General features: G+C 45.0%; 1 protein-coding gene across 2 annotated transcripts; it reads left to right on the top strand.

Annotated features, from left to right (window-relative positions):
• The first annotated feature begins 129 nt into the window (after positions 1 to 129).
• On the top strand, positions 130 to 15706 carry ZSCAN10 (zinc finger and SCAN domain containing 10). 2 transcript variants are annotated; one of them, XM_036739474.1, is made up of 6 exons: positions 130 to 1543; positions 7559 to 8071; positions 10336 to 10531; positions 10796 to 10869; positions 11480 to 11537; positions 13278 to 15706. In XM_036739474.1, the coding sequence occupies exons 2-6, from the start codon at positions 7664 to 7666 to the stop codon at positions 14873 to 14875; spliced, it is 2334 nt and encodes a 777-aa protein (XP_036595369.1). In that variant the 5' UTR covers positions 130 to 1543; positions 7559 to 7663; the 3' UTR covers positions 14876 to 15706. The 2 variants fall into 2 exon arrangements, with proteins under 2 accessions (XP_036595369.1, XP_036595370.1); XM_036739475.1 differs by having other exon boundaries at positions 7519 to 8071.
• Positions 15707 to 17862: the final 2156 nt, after the last annotated feature.

The following is a 17862-nucleotide window of genomic DNA, read 5'->3' as shown; positions in this document are numbered from 1 at the left end:
CGGGCCCGCTCTCCCCGCTCGGGGTCCGGACACGGGGGTAGCGGCTGTGGCCGGCCGGCCGGCGCAGCTGGCCGCGGGCGGGCACTTCCTTCTCTGAGAAGGGGCCACCCACGCCCCGCCTCGCAGGCCCCGGGCTCCGCCGCGGCGAGCGGGGGCGGGGCCGCCCTGGAGCCCTCTGGACTCCGCCCCCTCCCCCACCTCGGCGGGAGCTGCTCCCAGCGCGGATGCGAGGGGGCGGGGCGGGGCGGCGAGGCGAGGCGAGGCCGAAGAGGATCGTGCTGAGAGGGAGGAGTTCGGGTTGGGCCTGGCCCACCCCGAGCGCCGCCGGGCAGCCCCTCCCAGCGGGGGTGAGAGCTCGCGTTTGAATCTTCTGTAGATTGCCCCCCGGAAGTGGAGTGCCGGCCCCCCTGCTACAGAAGGGGAAACTGAGGCTCAGCGTTACTTGAAAGTGATTTTCCAAGGGGACCGTAGCTATAAGTCTCATGCGGTTTCCTATCATCGTAGATTTGAGGATGGAAGGGACCTTACGCGGTCACCTAGTGGTGTATTTACAGATGAGGAAATGGAGACCTGGAGAAGTTGAGCCACTTGCCTAAAGTCCCACGGATCGGGGTGGCAGAGCCACGCAAAGTGGAAATTTAAGTTCAAGTGTTATCAGTCCACACCTTTCTACTGTCTCGTACTTCCTAAGAGGGAGGGGGAGGGGCACTAGACCGCGACCTTTGGAAAGTCAACATCTTTAAGCGCCCCTGTGATTAAACCTGGAGATCCTGGGAAAGCGGGACGGGCCAGGGCTGCCGTAGAGAGGCTTGGGATTTAGTGACACAGCAAAACACCAAAGGACTGAGATCAAGAGTATTATGGCTACCTTTACTCTTCCATGCAAAAGGACTTTTCTCTCCTCATTAACCTAAGCCCCAGCTCAGTTTTCCTTTTCTTAACCTGCTTAGGGTTTGAAGGGATCATTAAAGGTAAACTTCCTTCGCCCTAGATCTCTTACCAGGGGCCAGTCGTCCGGTAGAAGGAGACACCTTGCCTTCAATTAGCTTAACATTTGGTTGGTGAAACTAGAACTAAACAGCGAGAGAAGTGGGTGCAGTGACAATAGATAATTGATCAAGGAGATAGTTCGAATAGATGTCACAGGTGGCATATGATCAATTAGTAAATGAGTGGTATAAACCGGTGTCAAGAATAGAGGGTGACAGGTGGCATTGTTCACATGCACAGCCATGAAAAACTCATGCATGTCTGAAACTTGAAAATCAGTCTGCTCCGTATGGTACTGTAGAAATCCCTCTTCTTCACTACTGGCTCTTACCTGATAACTGGAACATTAAGGGTTAAAGCTCTGAAGACCCTCTGAGTACCTGGATGGGACTAGAGAAGGGAACTTCCTGTTCCAGTTCCCATGTGTTTTCACATCTCAGAACAGCCCCTGGGTGGAAGTGGCAGTGTCTTGGTCCTTGGAACCCCAAGGAAGAGAAATTCTACAAGGGAGGAAAACCTCACCTCTGCCTCCCCCCAGCCCCAACTAAGAAAGGTGAGTCTGAGGGACTGAAGGTGTGGGCTTGACCTGAGATGTACCACAGTGGTCGGAGAGAAGGGAATAGGATGGGGGGAGGAAGGGTAGGAATGAGAAGAGTTTGTGTCAAACAAGATTGTAAATGGCTCCAAAAGAAAAGGAGCTTGGATTTGAGGGCATCCATATGCCATAGTAGCCCAGCGACCCAACACTTTCCCTTTTGCAAGCCTGCAATATGGACAGTATGGAAAAAGCGAGCAGCCGAAACTTCTGTGAAATGGACTTGTAGTTTCTGGGTTTCTTGATTAATACTAAATAGGTTTTTATCTTCCACAGCGTTTGTAAGGCACTATGAAACTATCCCCTGCCAAGCTTTATAAGGCTTTGTGCCTCTGTCACCTAGAGATGGTAGAATATAGGCATATACACCAAGTAATTTTCTCCTTTTTCATCTCACACACTGCTCTTCACATTCCTTCTTTCTCCTCTCTGCCACCGCCTCCTCCTCATTCAGCACATGCATACCTCAGCCCTGCTCTGAGGGACCCTTTGGAACTCCTGAGAAGGAAAACCTATCATACATACCTCTGAAGTCCTGACCCAACTGTTCTCTTTGACAGACCTGAGTCTCTTATTTCTATGAGAAGCATTGAATGGTAAGGTGGCAAATATTCTGGGCTTAAGAATGAGGACTGAAGACCTGAGTTCTATTCCCCATTTTCTTTCTTTCTCCCTGTATGACCTTGGATAAGTGTTCTCCTCTTGGTCTCACTGTTTACACCTGTAAAATGAGAGAATTGGACCAAGATGCTCTTTAAGAGCCCTTCTAGTTCTGATTAGTCTGAACAGGGTATGTTTTAGACAAGATTGTGAAGCATATTTTTAGGGTTCCTTCTCCTGGATGTCTGTTGTACAAAGCCCATATTTCCTGATCCAGAGAAGATTCTGTGCTCCCTTTCCCCACCTTATGAGTGACTCCCAAAGTTTCAGCGATGAATAGTTAATGAAATTAACTAATCTTCGTTCTGGGGAGGAGAATCTTGTAGAAGGGAGGCTTTTACCTCAGGTAGCATGGGTTCCCTGACCTTGCTACTAAGTAATGGTGTAACCTTTAGCTATTTCTTTTTCCTGTTAATAATATCAGTTTCCTCCTCTGGAAAATAAGAAACCAGTTGATATCCAAGAGCCCTTTTAGGTTCAGTGTGGATTATGAACATTTCAGTGTGGATTATGAACATCGTGCCTCTCATTTCATTTTCACATCATACCAGCATTGCCGTAATTGTGTTACTTATTCCCATACACATTCATATCATGGACTGCGGACGTGTGGGCAAAGACCTCATGGGTCCATTAAAAACCACTTTAATTCTTCTACGTTTTTTGGTAGTATTTAGCACCTAGTAAGTGCTTGCTTAATAAAAATTTGTTGAAATGAACATGGTCAAGTCCATGGGTTAGGCTCAGATCGACATAACCCAGGATTCAATCAGTTTTCTTTAGTGTGCTATCCTGTCACTGGCTCACACCCCATCCAAGCAATCTGTCTTCACAGTCCCAAATGTGGTGCTAGTAGGGAAATCCACTCCCTGAATAGGGAGCTATAACTTTCACAGAGGCCTCATGCTTCAATCTTGTCCAAAAATGCCTCCTAGTAGTACATTCTGCATATCTTACTCCCTTGCTAGACAGAGCGCTTCAAGAGAGCAGGGATGGAGTCTTATCGATCAGAGCTTTGCACACTGTAAGCTTTTACGAAGTCTTTGTTGTCGCACAAATTTAAAGTTGGGGTTCGAGTTCAGTGGAAAGTAAACTCCAGTCACGGTTGTCATTTTGTCTTCGTACCCCCAGAGCCTGGAACGTAGTTCCTTCTGTCCCATAGAAACTGACATCATGATGTTATGCATTGGAATTCAAGGCTTGAGAAGCAGGCGGTCGGTGGCAGGAAACATTTTTCATGAGTTGCCCCAGAAATTTGTACTATGGTTTGTATATCAGACTAGTGATGTAGAAAATCTGTATTAAAAAAAAAAAAACTTCTGGAAAGGCTGACCTAGAGAAGGCCACAATGGTGCCATATTTCCTTAGTGTTTTAGACTTTTAGAGCTGGGAACTACCTCGTATGTAAATCTAGGCAAGGCATCTCAGATCCAAGGTAGCTCACACTACCAGTGTCCCTTTGTTCAAATAATAATTGCTAGCTTTTGTATCATGCCCCAAGGTTTGCAAAACATTTTACATATCATCTCATTTGATCTTTACAACAACCCTGTTAGGTGCTATTAATGTCCCTATGGTACAAGCAAACAGTGGTTAAATGACTTGCCCAGGGTCTCAGAGCTAGTAAGTGGCATAGGAAGGATTCTAATAAAAGGCTTCCTGACCCCAGATCCATTTGCCTTGCTACCTGTCTGCCATCATGAACATGTAATCAGACTGACCGGACTTTGGGAAGAGAAAGGAATTAGCTAGTCGTGCCAATGGCTGAGAATTGTAAGTTACAGCTCAGACTTAACATGGTTTGATTTGGTTTTTGTTGTAACCACGATGGAATGAGTAATAGAAATATCATCACGCTCATTTTATACTTGGGGAAACAGGCTTAGAAAGACGATTTGCCCTTAGACTTATAGTTAGGAAGTATCAGCGCAGAGGTTTGAACCTGGATCTCCTGCTGCTTCTAAAAACAAAACCAAAGTGCAATTTTGAGAAAACTGAGCCAATCTATCCTCCCTCCTCCATTCTGCAGAAGTCCTGGAGAAAAGAAGCTAGCAATGATTACATAGCTTGCTAGAAAGCAGAGCTAGGATTAGAATCTAGTTCTCTCATTCCAATTCCCTTTCCAAGGCACCAGTAATAATAGTCCACATACCTATAGCATTTCATAGGTAGCAAAACAATTTCCTCTCAAAACCTCTGTAAGGTAGAATGCACAAGTATTATCCATCCCCATTTTACATATTAAAAAAAGCAGAATCATGGAATATCACCTGGATTCAAATCCGTGCCTTCTGACCACATTATTCAGTGGTATTTCCACTACATTGGGACAGAGTTAGGAGATGCAGAGCATTCATTCATCCTTTACAAAGTCTTAAATGTAAGGAGAGCTGTGTTTCTGCCTGGTAAACTGTCAACCATGTCTTAGAACTGAAATAACAGACCTCCCTTCCCAATCCCTTTCCCTTTGTCTTCTCAGAAATGGATGATGCTAACTAACATTGGTCAGGAATTTTGGAAGAGGCTGGGAAATGGGGGGCTTTGGAATTAGGCTGTCAGTGCAGATGGGCAAAGTAGAGGGAAGGGAGTTGGCTGGTGGAAGCCTGATTCTGTGATCTGAGAAGTTCGAAATGACCATTGGTGGTCAGGAAAAGATAGCAGTGCAGGGAACCTCTTTCTTCTCTAGACAGAAGGAAAGGGAAAACCAATCTCAATTAACTGCACAAGGCGACCAGGACATATCACTACTATTTCAATGACCCCCCTCCCCCAACACTCTTTTTGTGCATTGCTACAACAAATCTCAGGATGGTAGTTATAAGTGAAGAAATGGAGTCTGAGAGGTTAAGTGACTGCTCAAAGCCACGCAGGTGGCTAGTCATAGGTATTTTAAACCCAGGTGTCTGACTCCAAATTCAAGACTCTTTACAGTCATAGTCAACTAGCCATTTATTAAACATCTACTATGTGCCAAGCCTGTCCTAAGAGCTGGGGATAAGGCAAAAAATAGTCCTTTCTATCAAGGAGTTCATAATTTAATGGGAAAGAAAAGAAAACATGCAAACAAACAGCTGTGTGAACAATGTATGTGTGTGTGTGTGTGTGCCACACACAGGATAAATTAGAGATAATCCCAGAGAGAAGGCATTGAGATTAAGGAAGACTGGGAAAGGCTTCAAGCAAAAGGTGGGAGGAAACTAGAAGGCAGAGATGAGCCCTTCCAAGCATAGGGACCAGCCAGTTAAAACATTGTTCTGTTCACTCCAACTAGGTTTAGCAACATTAAGAGAATTCTCATATCCAATAACTAGTTACTGACCCAGAATTCTGGATTTGAAGTCTTAACAGTGCTACAAACAATACATTGAAAAAAGTTGGGGTTGGAGTTAGTGGAGATGGAGAAGGTTTTGATACCTCTTGACCACTAGAGGGTGCACCGCTAACGGACCTCCCTGTAATCTGAAAATTGCCTCTTGAGCCGGAGGTGACACATCTTATGTGGACACAAGTGAAAATACCCCAACGCTTGGGCTCTCTTCTAAAGCCAGACTGTTCCACTATCTCCAGATGCTTTTTTTTCTGTATATTTTTTAAAAGTTGTATTGATGACTTATGTTTTAACATAACTGTCATTTTCGAATATACGCATCTCTCCACTTTCTCCCATTTCCCAGTTAGCCTTTCCCTGTAACAAAGAAAAAAAATAGGCAAAACCAGCACATAAACACAAAAAACAGTTCTGGACGAGAATGCAACATTCCATATTCATAATCTCACACCTCCACAACGATACTAAGTCTTTCTTTTAGAAGCAGCATTGCTGGGTAGAGAACTGAATTTGAAATCAGGCTATCCTGAAGTTCAGATCCCACCTTAGACACTAGAAGTCACTTGATCTTTGTGGGCCTTTCATCTATAGCTGGTGAGAAGAAATTGGGATAATACATGGAAAGTGCTTGGCCAACCTTTACATTGTGAACTGTTACTATTTAGTAAGACCTTAACCAAAGCTGCCAGTTACCTAGAATTTATAATGGATATACTCCCTAAAGGCAAATGACTGTTGTTTTTCATCTTCGTAATCACAGAGGGCTTCATATAGCAAGTGCTTTGTAAATGTTGGTTGAATTGGATGCTAACGGCAATATAGATCATAAATCTTTTAGGGCTGGAAGCGATCTCAAAATTGACTTACTGTACAAATGAAAAAAGTAAAAAAACTGAATGATAGAGAGGGGAATACAATGATTAAAAAACGAAGAGCCTCTGCCCTTCTAGTCTAGGTTCACCTTCTCAAAAACTAAAGGAAGGTAAAGAATCAGGAAAGTCTTCTTGTAAGAGCTTTGAAAGATTCTTAAAAGTGAATTCTGCCCGCTCTTCCCAGACTGTCCTCACCCAGTACCTTAGGATTGTGTATTCCCTTCCTAGTTCCAATTGTCCTCGAGCTTAAGGATGACTTTTCCTGATTTCCTCCTATCAGATACTAAGCAGGTAAGACAGCATGGAGCAATGGAAGGTCATTGGCCTTGGAGCCTGGGGACTTAGGTTCTGTTGTTCCCAATCCTTCTACAAACCAATTGGGCAGTTTAATAACAATGACTAGCATAACCATTTAAAGACAGTCTCATTTGATGCTCCCAACAACCATGAGACACATACCCTAACCCATTTTACAGCTGAGGAAACTGAGGCAGACAGTGCTTAAGTGACTTACCCAAGGTCATATAGCTAGTAAATATTTGAGACAGAATTTGAATTTAGGTCTTCCTATTTCTCCAGGTCCAGTACTCTATCCGTTTTACACCTAATAATGGGAAGTTTGCTTCTTCCTGCTTTCTGAAGTCCTGTGCCTAATGCTGCATCTAGCAGTTGGACTAGAACCACCTCTAAGGTCTCTCCCAGGCCCTTGCTTTATTGCTTCTTGCCTTATTGCTTGTTGAAGTGAACTGAATTTCAGTTTTGTGATTCAGTTTTATGTAGTTTTAGTCACATCCCTTACAGGCTTTGCTGGTTTGGGATCTGGGGCCATTCTGTCCTGGTCTCCAGTTTCTATCTAACTTATCCATTGACCAACTCTCTTGCAGTCTGAATCCGGTTTTTTATAAAACCTCCAATCCCTCCAGGCTAACCATTGTGATAACCTCTACCCATTAACTCTTAACAATTACTCTGTTAGCATATTTAAACAATCATTTAAAGTAGATTACCCAGAAGTCTATTGGTGGAGGGGGATTTTTCTCCTAATCTGAATTCTGTTTTTCTTGCTGATGCAGTATCCACACCAACCCTCTGGTAGAAATATTTTTTTGCCAGGTATCCTGTTAGAAGAGACTTCTAGACTGTGGACTGGATATTGCGTTCCTAAAGGTTGCATTGATCTCAACTGAAGTGAGGCTTCGCATCCTCCCATCCAAGAAAATGATGTCCCCAAGACCAAGTCTGGCAGCCCTCCAATCCCAAACTCCCCTAAATCAAGAACTACCAATAGTGAAACTTGAAGAGTTTTCTTGGGAGCAGGAATCCGTCCATGAAGGAGGTCTGTCTAGACGTGAAGCCTGCCGGCAGCGTTTCAGACACTTCTGCTACCAGGAGGCAGCTGGCCCAAAGGAGGCTCTCAGCAGACTCCGGGAGCTTTGCTGCCAGTGGCTAAGGCCAGAGGCCCACACCAAAAAACAGATCCTGGAGTTGCTGGTGCTTGAGCAGTTCCTCCTAATCCTACCTGGTGACATTCAGGCCTGGGTGCGTGGGAAGCATCCCAAGAATGGTGATGAAGTGGTGTCCCTTATGGAGGATTTGCAGACGGAGCCTAGCAAAGCAAGGCCAACGGTAAGAAGAAAAATCTAGTTTGGTGTAATAAAGACTTCATGGGAGAGGGTTAAGATTAGGCATCATGGGGTAGTAGAAAGAGCCCCAGATGATCCGAAACTGATCCCCTCAGGCTAGGAGAAATGGATCAAATCCATTAAGATGATATTTAATGGGAAATCTAGAGTCCATTCATTTGGACCCAGAAATGGCTATTGTGCAAATCTAGGATACGAGAGTTATGTGGCTAGACAGACATCCGTGTAAAAAGGCCCAAGAGATTTAGTAGACTGGATGGAATGAGTCAAACAACTTAAAGTAGTGAAAGCCCCAAGAGCTAATGTGATCTTGGGCATTGTTCAGAGCCTGAAAGGCAATGGCACCTCTGTGCTCTGCTTTGGTTGGGTCTCATCTCAAATAGTTGAGTTTGGGGAGCCGAATTGTTAGAATGACATTGACATGTGACAACCTGCCAGATCAAAACTTTATGTCTGCATAGAGTAGGGACATTTAATCAAGGTGGAAGGAATGGCCAGCTGGGTGGAAGTACACAGGGGTCAGGAGGGACCATTCGAGCATGACTTGAATGAGCTAGGGTTCTGCCAGAAAGGAGAAAACTCCGGGGGGCCTGAGTGAGAGCAAGGTGTGACCTACTATTTGAAAGGCTGAAACGTGGAAAAAGGACTAAGCTTTTTTTACTTGGCCCCTAGAGGGTAGAACTAGGAACTAGATGGAAGATACTGGCTCCTTGAGGCTTTTTGGTGTTCAGTCATATTCAGTCCTGTCTGACTCTTAGATGACACCTAATGTAGTCAAATCTAGGCTTTGCCCTTAATTCACTGTGACCTTCAGCAAGTTGCTTCCCCTCTCTAGACTGTAGTTCCATTCTCTGTAAAATGAAGGGAGAATTAACTAGATTGTTATTTACAACAGGCCCTTCTAGCCTCTGATTTCTGAGGCTGGTAGATTAGGGAGTAGGTTCCTTGGGATAGAAATTGGGGTAGGGACTTTTGTCCTGTTAGTGTAGCTGTTAGATAAGGAAGTTCTGTAGCCTCTTCTAGAGAGCTATCCTTACTAGGTTATGCTAGAACAAATAGCTAAAGCTGTGGAGTGGGGTGGAGGTGGCTACACAAGTGTAAAGGTGGATAGAGAGCTAGCCTCGAAGTACTGATGAATTGTGTTCAAGTCCTCTGCTACTGTGTGTGACCCTTGGCAGAGACCCAGACACAGCTACCGTCCTGGAATAGTAGAGGGAATTTCCTCACGAGGAAATTACCCATACAAATGAAATCACCAGTTGGGATTGAGGAAGTAGGGGAAGAAATATCTTGGAAAAAGGACCTTCTTTCATTTGTTCTAGTGACTTAATCATTTAATGATCTGAAAGTGCATCAACTTAGCAGTTTGTTCCACCTTGAAAAATAAGGCAATATCCTTGCCCTCCAGAAGCTCACAGTCTCAGAGTGTTATATAAAATGGGTGCACAGGCAAATATACCACAGCTTAGAATATGGTAAGAGTAGTGCGAGAGACAGCCTGGGAAGACCTAGGTTCATGTTTGGTCTCTGACACATGCTGGTTATGTCTCCCTGGATGAGTCATTTAACCTCTTAGTGCTTCAGAAAACTCTAAAATCACAAGTTGCAGGGAAGGTACCTATCTGCATTGGTAGAGGAGGTTCCTCCCAAGGAGCTTCCCACACCAAGGAAATCTCACAGTTTTTGAAAGTGTTATGTCATCAGATGATCCAGTGAGAGGGAAGTCATTTGCAGTTGGAAGGCTCTAGGAAAGCCTTATGATGGCGGTGGCGTAAGAGCTGGGTCTTGAAGGATGGTTAGGACTTCAAAAGAAGGTGGGGAAGAGTATAACAAGAGCATTCCAGGCCGCAGAGGTGGGAAAGTGTGGGAACTTGCTGGGGGTCCAGGTCATGAGGAAATAATGCAAGAGAAGGCAAGAAAGGTAGGTTAGAGTCAGATTATGGAGGCTTTGAATATTTGAATATTCCTTAAGCATCAAAGGAGCCCTGACCAACATACTTATCTAATCTTTATCCTTCCAGCTGTGATGGCAACCAGTTTCTTCTGGTTTTGTCTTCAGGGATTGATGATGCAATGCCAATCTCTCCCCATTTCCCTTCTCTCTCTAACTCTGTGTTCCTTGCTGACCTTAGGGACCTAGTCCCATCTTTCTAGAGATGGCCTTATTTTAAGGGGATTTAGAGTTTTAACTATCTGAGGAATGAATGACCTTTCACAAGGGTCTCATCCTTGTGGGCCATTTCCCAGGTCTTTGGCCACATACCCACCACATGGATAGTGCCCTCAGAGAAGCCAACAGCCCTGATCACCGGAGAGGAGCCCCAGAAACCTCAACCAGAACCAGCCAAACCTTCAAAGGAGGGGAAATGGCGTCTTCTAGCTAGGTCCAAGCAACAGCTAATTTCTGGCCTACAAGGGGAATTCCATCTCTCCCGAGAGAAAGGTAAGGAGCTGGTCTTCTCCTGGGAAGGCTGGGAGTGGTCCAAGGTGAGATTAGGGGTACAAACATGGCAGGGAAGGGGAGTGGGAAATGGTAGTGGTTGGTTTTTGCTGCACACAGGGAAAGCATCTTTTTTACACCTGCTTGTGTTGCCCTGTCTTCCCCTACCTCACATATGGCCTGGGGACCGACTGGTCCTGAAGAGTGAGCAGGGAAGTTGCAAGGTAAAGTTATAGATGCTTTTATAGTCCCATTCTCCTCCCTCAGACTCAGCTGTTCCTCAAGGCCCTTCCTCTTCCCAGGAAGAAAGATCCAGAGACCTGGAGTTGGCAACTGTGCTGGTGAGCTAGGGGTTTTGGATGTTCCTCTTAAGATTACAGAATGACTATCTTATTAGGATCCCAAGTGGGGGAAGAGGGAGGACAGTGAAAACAGGGACAATGGGACAAGGGATGAACAGACCAGTCCCCCAACAAATTAACTTTTGGGAATTCAGTTCCTCTCCCCCAAGGAAAACCATAAGTTCTTTAGACCAGTTGTGTTAATCTCCAATAGAAAAGGATGCCTACATGTACATATTGATTTAGAAAACCACATAGTAGTATTGTCTATGTTTTGTTGTATTTTCTATTTCTTTTGTTAACTGTTTCCCACTTACATTTGAATTGGGTTCAGGCAGAGTGATGTCTCTGCTCTAGACTCTTAATGACTACTGCCAGTGGGTTTTTCCAAACTCTTCCTTCTGACCCTCTGCTCATCAACTTCTTTTTCCCAAATCTCTCCAATTCTACAACATATATTTTGCTCATAATACCTCCAGTCCCCTCTGTCCTATCAGTACTGCTGTGAGTGTTCCCAGAGGAACAAATACTGAGAAAAGGGGTGGGGGGACGTCAAAGGGGGCAATTGTCTCTTTTATCTTTATCTCTTTCTCTTCCTTGGGATTTCAAGGAATCTCTGACATTTGAGGATGTCGTGGTGGAGAAAGTTTGGCCTGTACCTCCTCTAGGTAAGATTCCTTCATCTCTGGGACTAGGGAATGTGTGCTGTGCCCCATGTTGGTGGGATGGAGGAACGGCAAGCCCCTTGACATCCCAGAAAGTTTGTGCGTGCCTTTGTACTAGAGAGGCAGCCCACCTTCTCAGGAGCTAACATAACCATATCCTTACCTGCAGGAGGCCTGAGCACAGTTCCCTCTCGTTTGACTTTCAAAACAACCTATCGCCATGTAAATAAGCATTCCAAGAGGGAAAGGGCGACATAATTCCCCAAGCATATTTTTATGCAATTAATCGTTAATACAAAGAATTAATTAATTAAAAAGGAATGATACGAAGAAAACACTTTAGACTGCTTTCTGTTGAATTCTCCTTGCTCCCTAACAGCCTCCACACCAGATCTTTAAGGCAGTGTCCCCTCCCTCTTGCTTGCTTACAGCTCTTCTCTGGCCCCTGCAGTATCCACAGTACCATACTTGCCCCAGTAGGGAGCCTTAAACTGGAATGAGGGAACTGAACAATAAACATCAGTGATCTGACCCAATTACCCAGGCCCAACTATACTGCTAACATAAATTATCTACATTTTCTGCTCAGAACTACTCGCAACCTCAGCAAAACTGGAGTAGGGACAAATAAGAGCCAATGGTTTTAAGAAGTAAAGACCTAACTAGTTTTGCAGACTGGGAAAAAATTAGCAAAGACCCATAGTCAAGACTTTTTATCTGTTTTGCTTAATGTTTCTTTTCCTTTAACCTAAGAAAGTTTCCTCTTTGTTAATGCTCCCGTGGCTCAGAGAAGAGTTTTCCAGGAGAGTAAAAGTGGGCTAGGAAGGGATCCAAGGCAACTATAGCTAAGGCACTGCTATCTCAAAAGATTCTAGAAAGGAGCAAGGACATTACAGGAAGAGGGGGTCACCCTAAGTGCTGACTAGCCAGATTCATTCATATGAAGCATTTATTTATGCTCTATTACTCCAGCCAATCCAAACTGCCATTGGAGTAGCCACAAACAGCACTTTAGCATAGGAGGCTCCAGGCATTGTGAACCTTCTGAAGGTCAGTGCAGTAAAAAGAACGCTGCAGGAGGAGGGGGAAACCCAGAATCCTCAAGGTCTTGGGGTGCTGCTGGCTTGTTGTGAGAGCGTGACCTGGGCTTCATTTTCTTTCTCAGAAAAATAAGGTGTTTATAAGAGTCCAGTGATACCTTAATATCTCTGGTAGTCCCAGAACTCTATGGTGATTCAAAACAAAAGTGTAATCTCCATCAAGTGGAAGTTTATACTGTTCTTTTTTCCAGCTTGGTTCCTTGGGACCAAGGAAAGAGCAGTATTTGGGGCCGTAAGACATGGGCTTGAGTAGGATCCCTGTCACTGACCTCTTTGTGTGACATCGGGCAGGTCACACCACCTCTCACTGTCATAGACAATTTTCTAAGCCTAAAGTTACTGAATTGCTGGAAGGAGTTTCTATACATGGGAATTAATCTTACTGAGGAAATGAAATATCCTGATGCCGCCTCCCACGTGGTATTTGGTTCTTAGTATCATCCCTTCCCCTCCCTAGGAAACACCGGAGCAAGATCCTCCCGCCTCCCCTCCTGAAGTACACTATTTAGTTGACTTAGCGCTTTATTTTCCATCTTCTGCATTGCAGTTTTCTCTCTTCTCCCACGTCATTGGCATTAAGTATTCTTCTCTGTCCTGGGCCTGTTGTCTACATGTGTTTCTGTTTTTCCCCCTCCCCCACCAGGGCTTGGAATTGGGACACAGAATAGGGAAAAAATAAAGCAAGAAGGTTCGGAAAAACCTGCAACAATTCCAGGAAAGGTGGGCAAGGCTGTCTCCTTGATGCCAAACAGGGAAGATACACAAGAGACTCAGTGGGGAGCTGAAAGGCAATGGGGCCCTACTGCTTCAGAGAGTAAAGGAATATCTCCCCCTAGTAAAAGTGAAGTTTGGGAAATAAAAGTCTGTGATGTCCGAGAGAAGCCTGAGCCTGAAGAGACATCGAAGACGTGCCCTGAGTGTGGAGTAAGCTTTCCCCGGTTGTCATGCCTTCAGGCACACAGAAGAACCCATGATTCCCTCAAGCCCTTCCAGTGCCCATGTTGTGGGAAAAACTTTGGCCGTGGCTCCGTCCTCAAGCTGCATCTGAGGACACACACAGATGAACGTCCATATGTATGTTCTGAGTGTGGGGAATGCTTCCGGCAGAGTGGTCACCTGAGAAAACACCAGCAGACTCATTCTGCAGAGATGGCCTTCTTGTGTGCTGACTGTGGTCAGGGTTTCCAACGACGGTCCAGCCTTCTCAGACATTTACATGCCCATGCCAGGGAAACAGAGCAGGATATCAAACCAGCCTTCCTGTGCTCCATCTGTGGGCAGGGTTTCCAGCGACATGCCAATTTTCAACGCCACCTGGGACTCCATGCTGAGGACAAGCCCCTCCAAGGTGTTGAGTATGACAAAAATTTTCTTCAGGGTACCAGCAACCACCAGCAGCAGCAAGCCCCCATTGAGCAGAAGCCTCATGTGTGTGGTGAATGTGGCAAGGCCTTCCAGAGGAATGAGCATCTGGTCACTCACCAGCGGATACATACAGGAGAACGGCCCTTCTCCTGCCAGGACTGTGGACATGCTTTTAGCCAGAGCTCCCAGCTAGCCAGTCATCGCCGTGTGCACACTGGCGAAAAGCCCTATGCCTGTTCTGAGTGTGGGAAGCACTTTGTACGCAGGGCTGGCCTTGCACGCCACATGCTGACTCATGGTGGAGAGAGGCCCCATCACTGTAGCCAGTGCAACAAACGCTTCAGCCAGAGCCAGGACCTGAACCGCCACCAGCGCAGCCACACTGGTGAACGGCCATGCCGCTGTAGTGAGTGTGGGGAGCGCTTCAGCCAGAGTGCTCACTTGGCTCGTCACCAGCGTATACACACAGGAGAAAAACCTCACCCATGTGACACATGTGGCCGTTGCTTCCGCAACAGCTCCAACCTGGTACGACACATTCGGACCCATACAGGAGAGAGGCCCTACCACTGCAAAACCTGTGGAAGAGGCTTCCGCCGGAACGCCCACCTTCAGCGCCACCTTGGGACCCATCCAGCAACTGATACTCCAGAAGCAGGAAAAGACATTAAAGAACTGGGGGGCCCAATCAAGGAGACTCCTCAGCAGTGTCAGCAGTGTGGAAAGAGCTTCAGCCGGGTCTGTAACCTGCTTAGGCATCAAGCCATCCACACAGGTGCCAGGCCCTATACCTGTAGCCAATGTGGGCGGAGCTTTAGCCGCAATTCTCACCTGATGAGACACCTGAGGACCCATGCCAAGGAGACTCTGTATTAGGCATCTTGGAAACTCTTATTTGGCCAAGACTGAGCCACCCAGAGGGATCTCTGCTGGACTTTGCATACTGCCAATCTTCAAACAGGGCAGAGAAAGTGGCCTCATCAGGCCATCTAATTCCCCATTTGTGCATCTTTCTCATACTCCTCCTTAGCTTTTTCCCAGCCTTTCCTCTCCAAAATGAGTAAAGCAAAATAATTGCCTTTCTAAAGTTTTCTTGGCCTTGTTTTCATTTTCTTCTTCAACAACCATCACAGATACTTCTCACTCCCTCTTCAACCCAGGAGGATAAGTAGATATCCACTGGGAAAGGATAATCTTGAATGTTTCTTCAGTGTCACCGCTTTTGCAGACTCAAAGACTTTGGCCTTTGGGCTCTTGAGGTCTCATGCACCCTAAGTAACTCCTGCTTAGGAGCTGGTTATTAACAGATCCTAGAACTGGACACCACCCTGCTGGCAAAAGGCGTAAAAACAGTCAGACCAAGCTCTACATCACACAACACTTCATGATGCAGGAAGTCTCTTGTACTTTCCTGTAACTAAATGTTCTGGCTACTCCATCCAGATTCCTAGCTTAACTACTCTAGCGACAGTATGTCCAACAAACTCCCATGTATCTTTCTGGAGAGACCTACTCACTGAGCATTTATGCACCCAAACAAGATTTGGAAAAAAAAAATTTTTTTAAAACAGATCTTAAAGTTGTTTTTTATTCTGAACTTAACGCCCCGCCCCCCAAATTCTGTGTACGAAGTAGAACCAAAAAAGGAGTGTATGTGAAACCGAACATCTGATACATACAATTTACTTTGAAAAAGTATATAATAAATTCAGCATGATACTTTTAAAGCTAATCTGCGTATGTTTTCCCCTGAATTTCCTTCTGCACGTTTTTAAAATGTCACCAGTGACCTCTCTCTCCCCTCTTTTTTTTCCCCAATACTATTCCCTAGAGGTAGCTGGTAGAACAGTGGTTAGAGCTCTGGGCTTGGAGTCAGGAAAACTTGAGTTCCAATTTGGCCTCAGACGTTTGTAACAGTGTGGTTATGGGCAGGTGACTTAATCTCTGTTAGCCTTAGCTTCCTCAACTGTAGATAATAACAGCACCTACCTTGCAAGGGGGCTGTGAGGAACAAATGAGATAATACTGATAACAAGCCCTCAGCACAGCTCCTGGCACACAGTAGGCGTTATGTAAATGCTTATTCTCTACCCCCAAATAATATTTAAAAAAAAAAAGACAGGCCTTGTGGCAAATAAGGTTATTCAAGCAAACAAATCCACACATTTGCCATGTCCCAAAATGTAAAACCTGGGAATTTATAAAAAGGAATATTAGGGGCAGCTGGGTGGTGTGGTGAGCAGAGCACCGGCCCTGGAGTCAGGAGAACTTGAGTTCAATTCAGCCTCAGACACTTGACACACTAGCTGTGTGACCTTGGGCAAGTCACTTAACCCCAATTGCCCTGCCTTCCCTTCCCCCCCAAAAAAAAGGAATATTAAAAAGCAGATCTACTCAGCGTTCTACCTCCCTAAAGTTGACTTTGTACTGTTTGTGCTCTTGATCGGGTGCACTATGCTTTCCCTTAGGAGTTTCCCACATTTCTCCTTAAAATCAAATATACATCCTCTATCTTTCCATGTTGTCTCAGACTTAAATCTAGCCAGATTTCCAACTGTAGCTTCCTGTGGACCTTTTTCCCTCAACAACCATTTATTAAACATCTGTGCTTGGTGATGGGGGAAAATAGCAAGAAAGATGGTTTCTGTGCTGATGGAGGTCTTGTAAGAGAATAAGATTTCCATGCAGATATAATTCAAAATAGGACAATGCATTTTAAGGCCTAAAGAAGGTCTTACTCAACTAGAAATCAAGGAAGACTTCCCATAGAAGGGGCATTTGAGATAGCTCTTGAAAAAAGGGTAGGAATTAGCCAGGTGGAGACTGAAGGAGAGGATTTCAGAGATAGGGAACAAGATAAGTAAAGGCAGGGAAAAGTAGATGGGCATGGTAGGGCCAGATTGTGAAGGAGTTTGAGTGGCAACAGTAAACTTTATATTCAATAGGTGATTGGGAGTGTTCTAATTGTTGAAACTGCCCTAGGAATTAAAGGCAATTTTGCAGAAGAATTAAATCAGCCTGGTGTCAAACCATAGTCATTTTATTTTAACTCCTGGAGGCTATATTACTTAACTTTACATACCTAAATTAGGGGCAGAGCAGAGAGGAGGAGACTGAGGCAACAAGGGAAGGATGTTAGGGCAGCACCTCCCCATTAGGGTAGGCAGCTGATACCTAGGCCAACAATATCTCCCAAAAGGAGGGCTAGCAACTGACATCTCCAAAGTGGGATAAAAAAGGCCCTAGTCATTAGACTAAAAAGAGGATTTTTAGCATGAAAGGTTCTAGGTATCCATCAGTGAACATTTATTAAGTGCCTCCTATATACTAAGCATGGGAAATACAGACACAAAAACAACCCAGGGCAGCTAAAGGAGTTTATGTTCTATCAGAAGAAACAGCACCTTCAGGAGTAAACATAAAATGGACAAAGTAAATCATGGTAATTTCATGACTTTTTGTATTCCCAGAATTTAGCACAGTGCCTGGGAAAAGGCACTTAAAAAATGCTTGCTGACTCATATCTAAGGCATTAGGGAAGTCCTCTTTGGACATGGCATTTAAACTCAACTTTAGAAGCAAACTAGGGATTCTAAGAGACAGGAAGTTCCTGAGTGCATGTATTCTAGCCTTATGATATGGTATACATGGAACAGCAGATAGGCCAATTTGTCTGGAATATCGATTACATGAATGGGAGTAATGTGTACTGAGCCTGGAAAGAAGGAAGGGCTTTACATGCTAAATAGGAGTTTTGTATTTGATCCTAGAAGCAATTAGGGAACCGCTAGAGCTGAGGAGAACTAGGCCATGGTCCAGCCTGGGCTTTGGGAATATCAATTGGGCAGTTGTGTGGGAGATGG

The sequence above is a fragment of the Trichosurus vulpecula genome, chromosome 9, assembly GCF_011100635.1.
Source record: "Trichosurus vulpecula isolate mTriVul1 chromosome 9, mTriVul1.pri, whole genome shotgun sequence".
Lineage (NCBI taxonomy): Eukaryota > Metazoa > Chordata > Mammalia > Diprotodontia > Phalangeridae > Trichosurus > Trichosurus vulpecula.
The sequence above is the reverse complement of the archived record's forward strand: the minus strand, read 5'-3'. Positions and strand labels throughout refer to the sequence as shown.

What these genes read in the sequence shown, in the direction of transcription:
- ZSCAN10 (XM_036739474.1), top strand. Translation starts at nt 7,664, where the DNA reads ATGATGTCCCCAAGACCAAGTCTGGCAGCCCTCCAATCCCAAACTCCC. An exon ending in TGGAGTTGGCAACTGTGCTG is followed by an intron (nt 10,870 to 11,479) that starts GTGAGCTAGGGG and finishes TGGGATTTCAAG; the next exon opens with GAATCTCTGACATTTGAGGA. An exon ending in TTGGCCTGTACCTCCTCTAG is followed by an intron (nt 11,538 to 13,277) that starts GTAAGATTCCTT and finishes CTCCCCCACCAG; the next exon opens with GGCTTGGAATTGGGACACAG.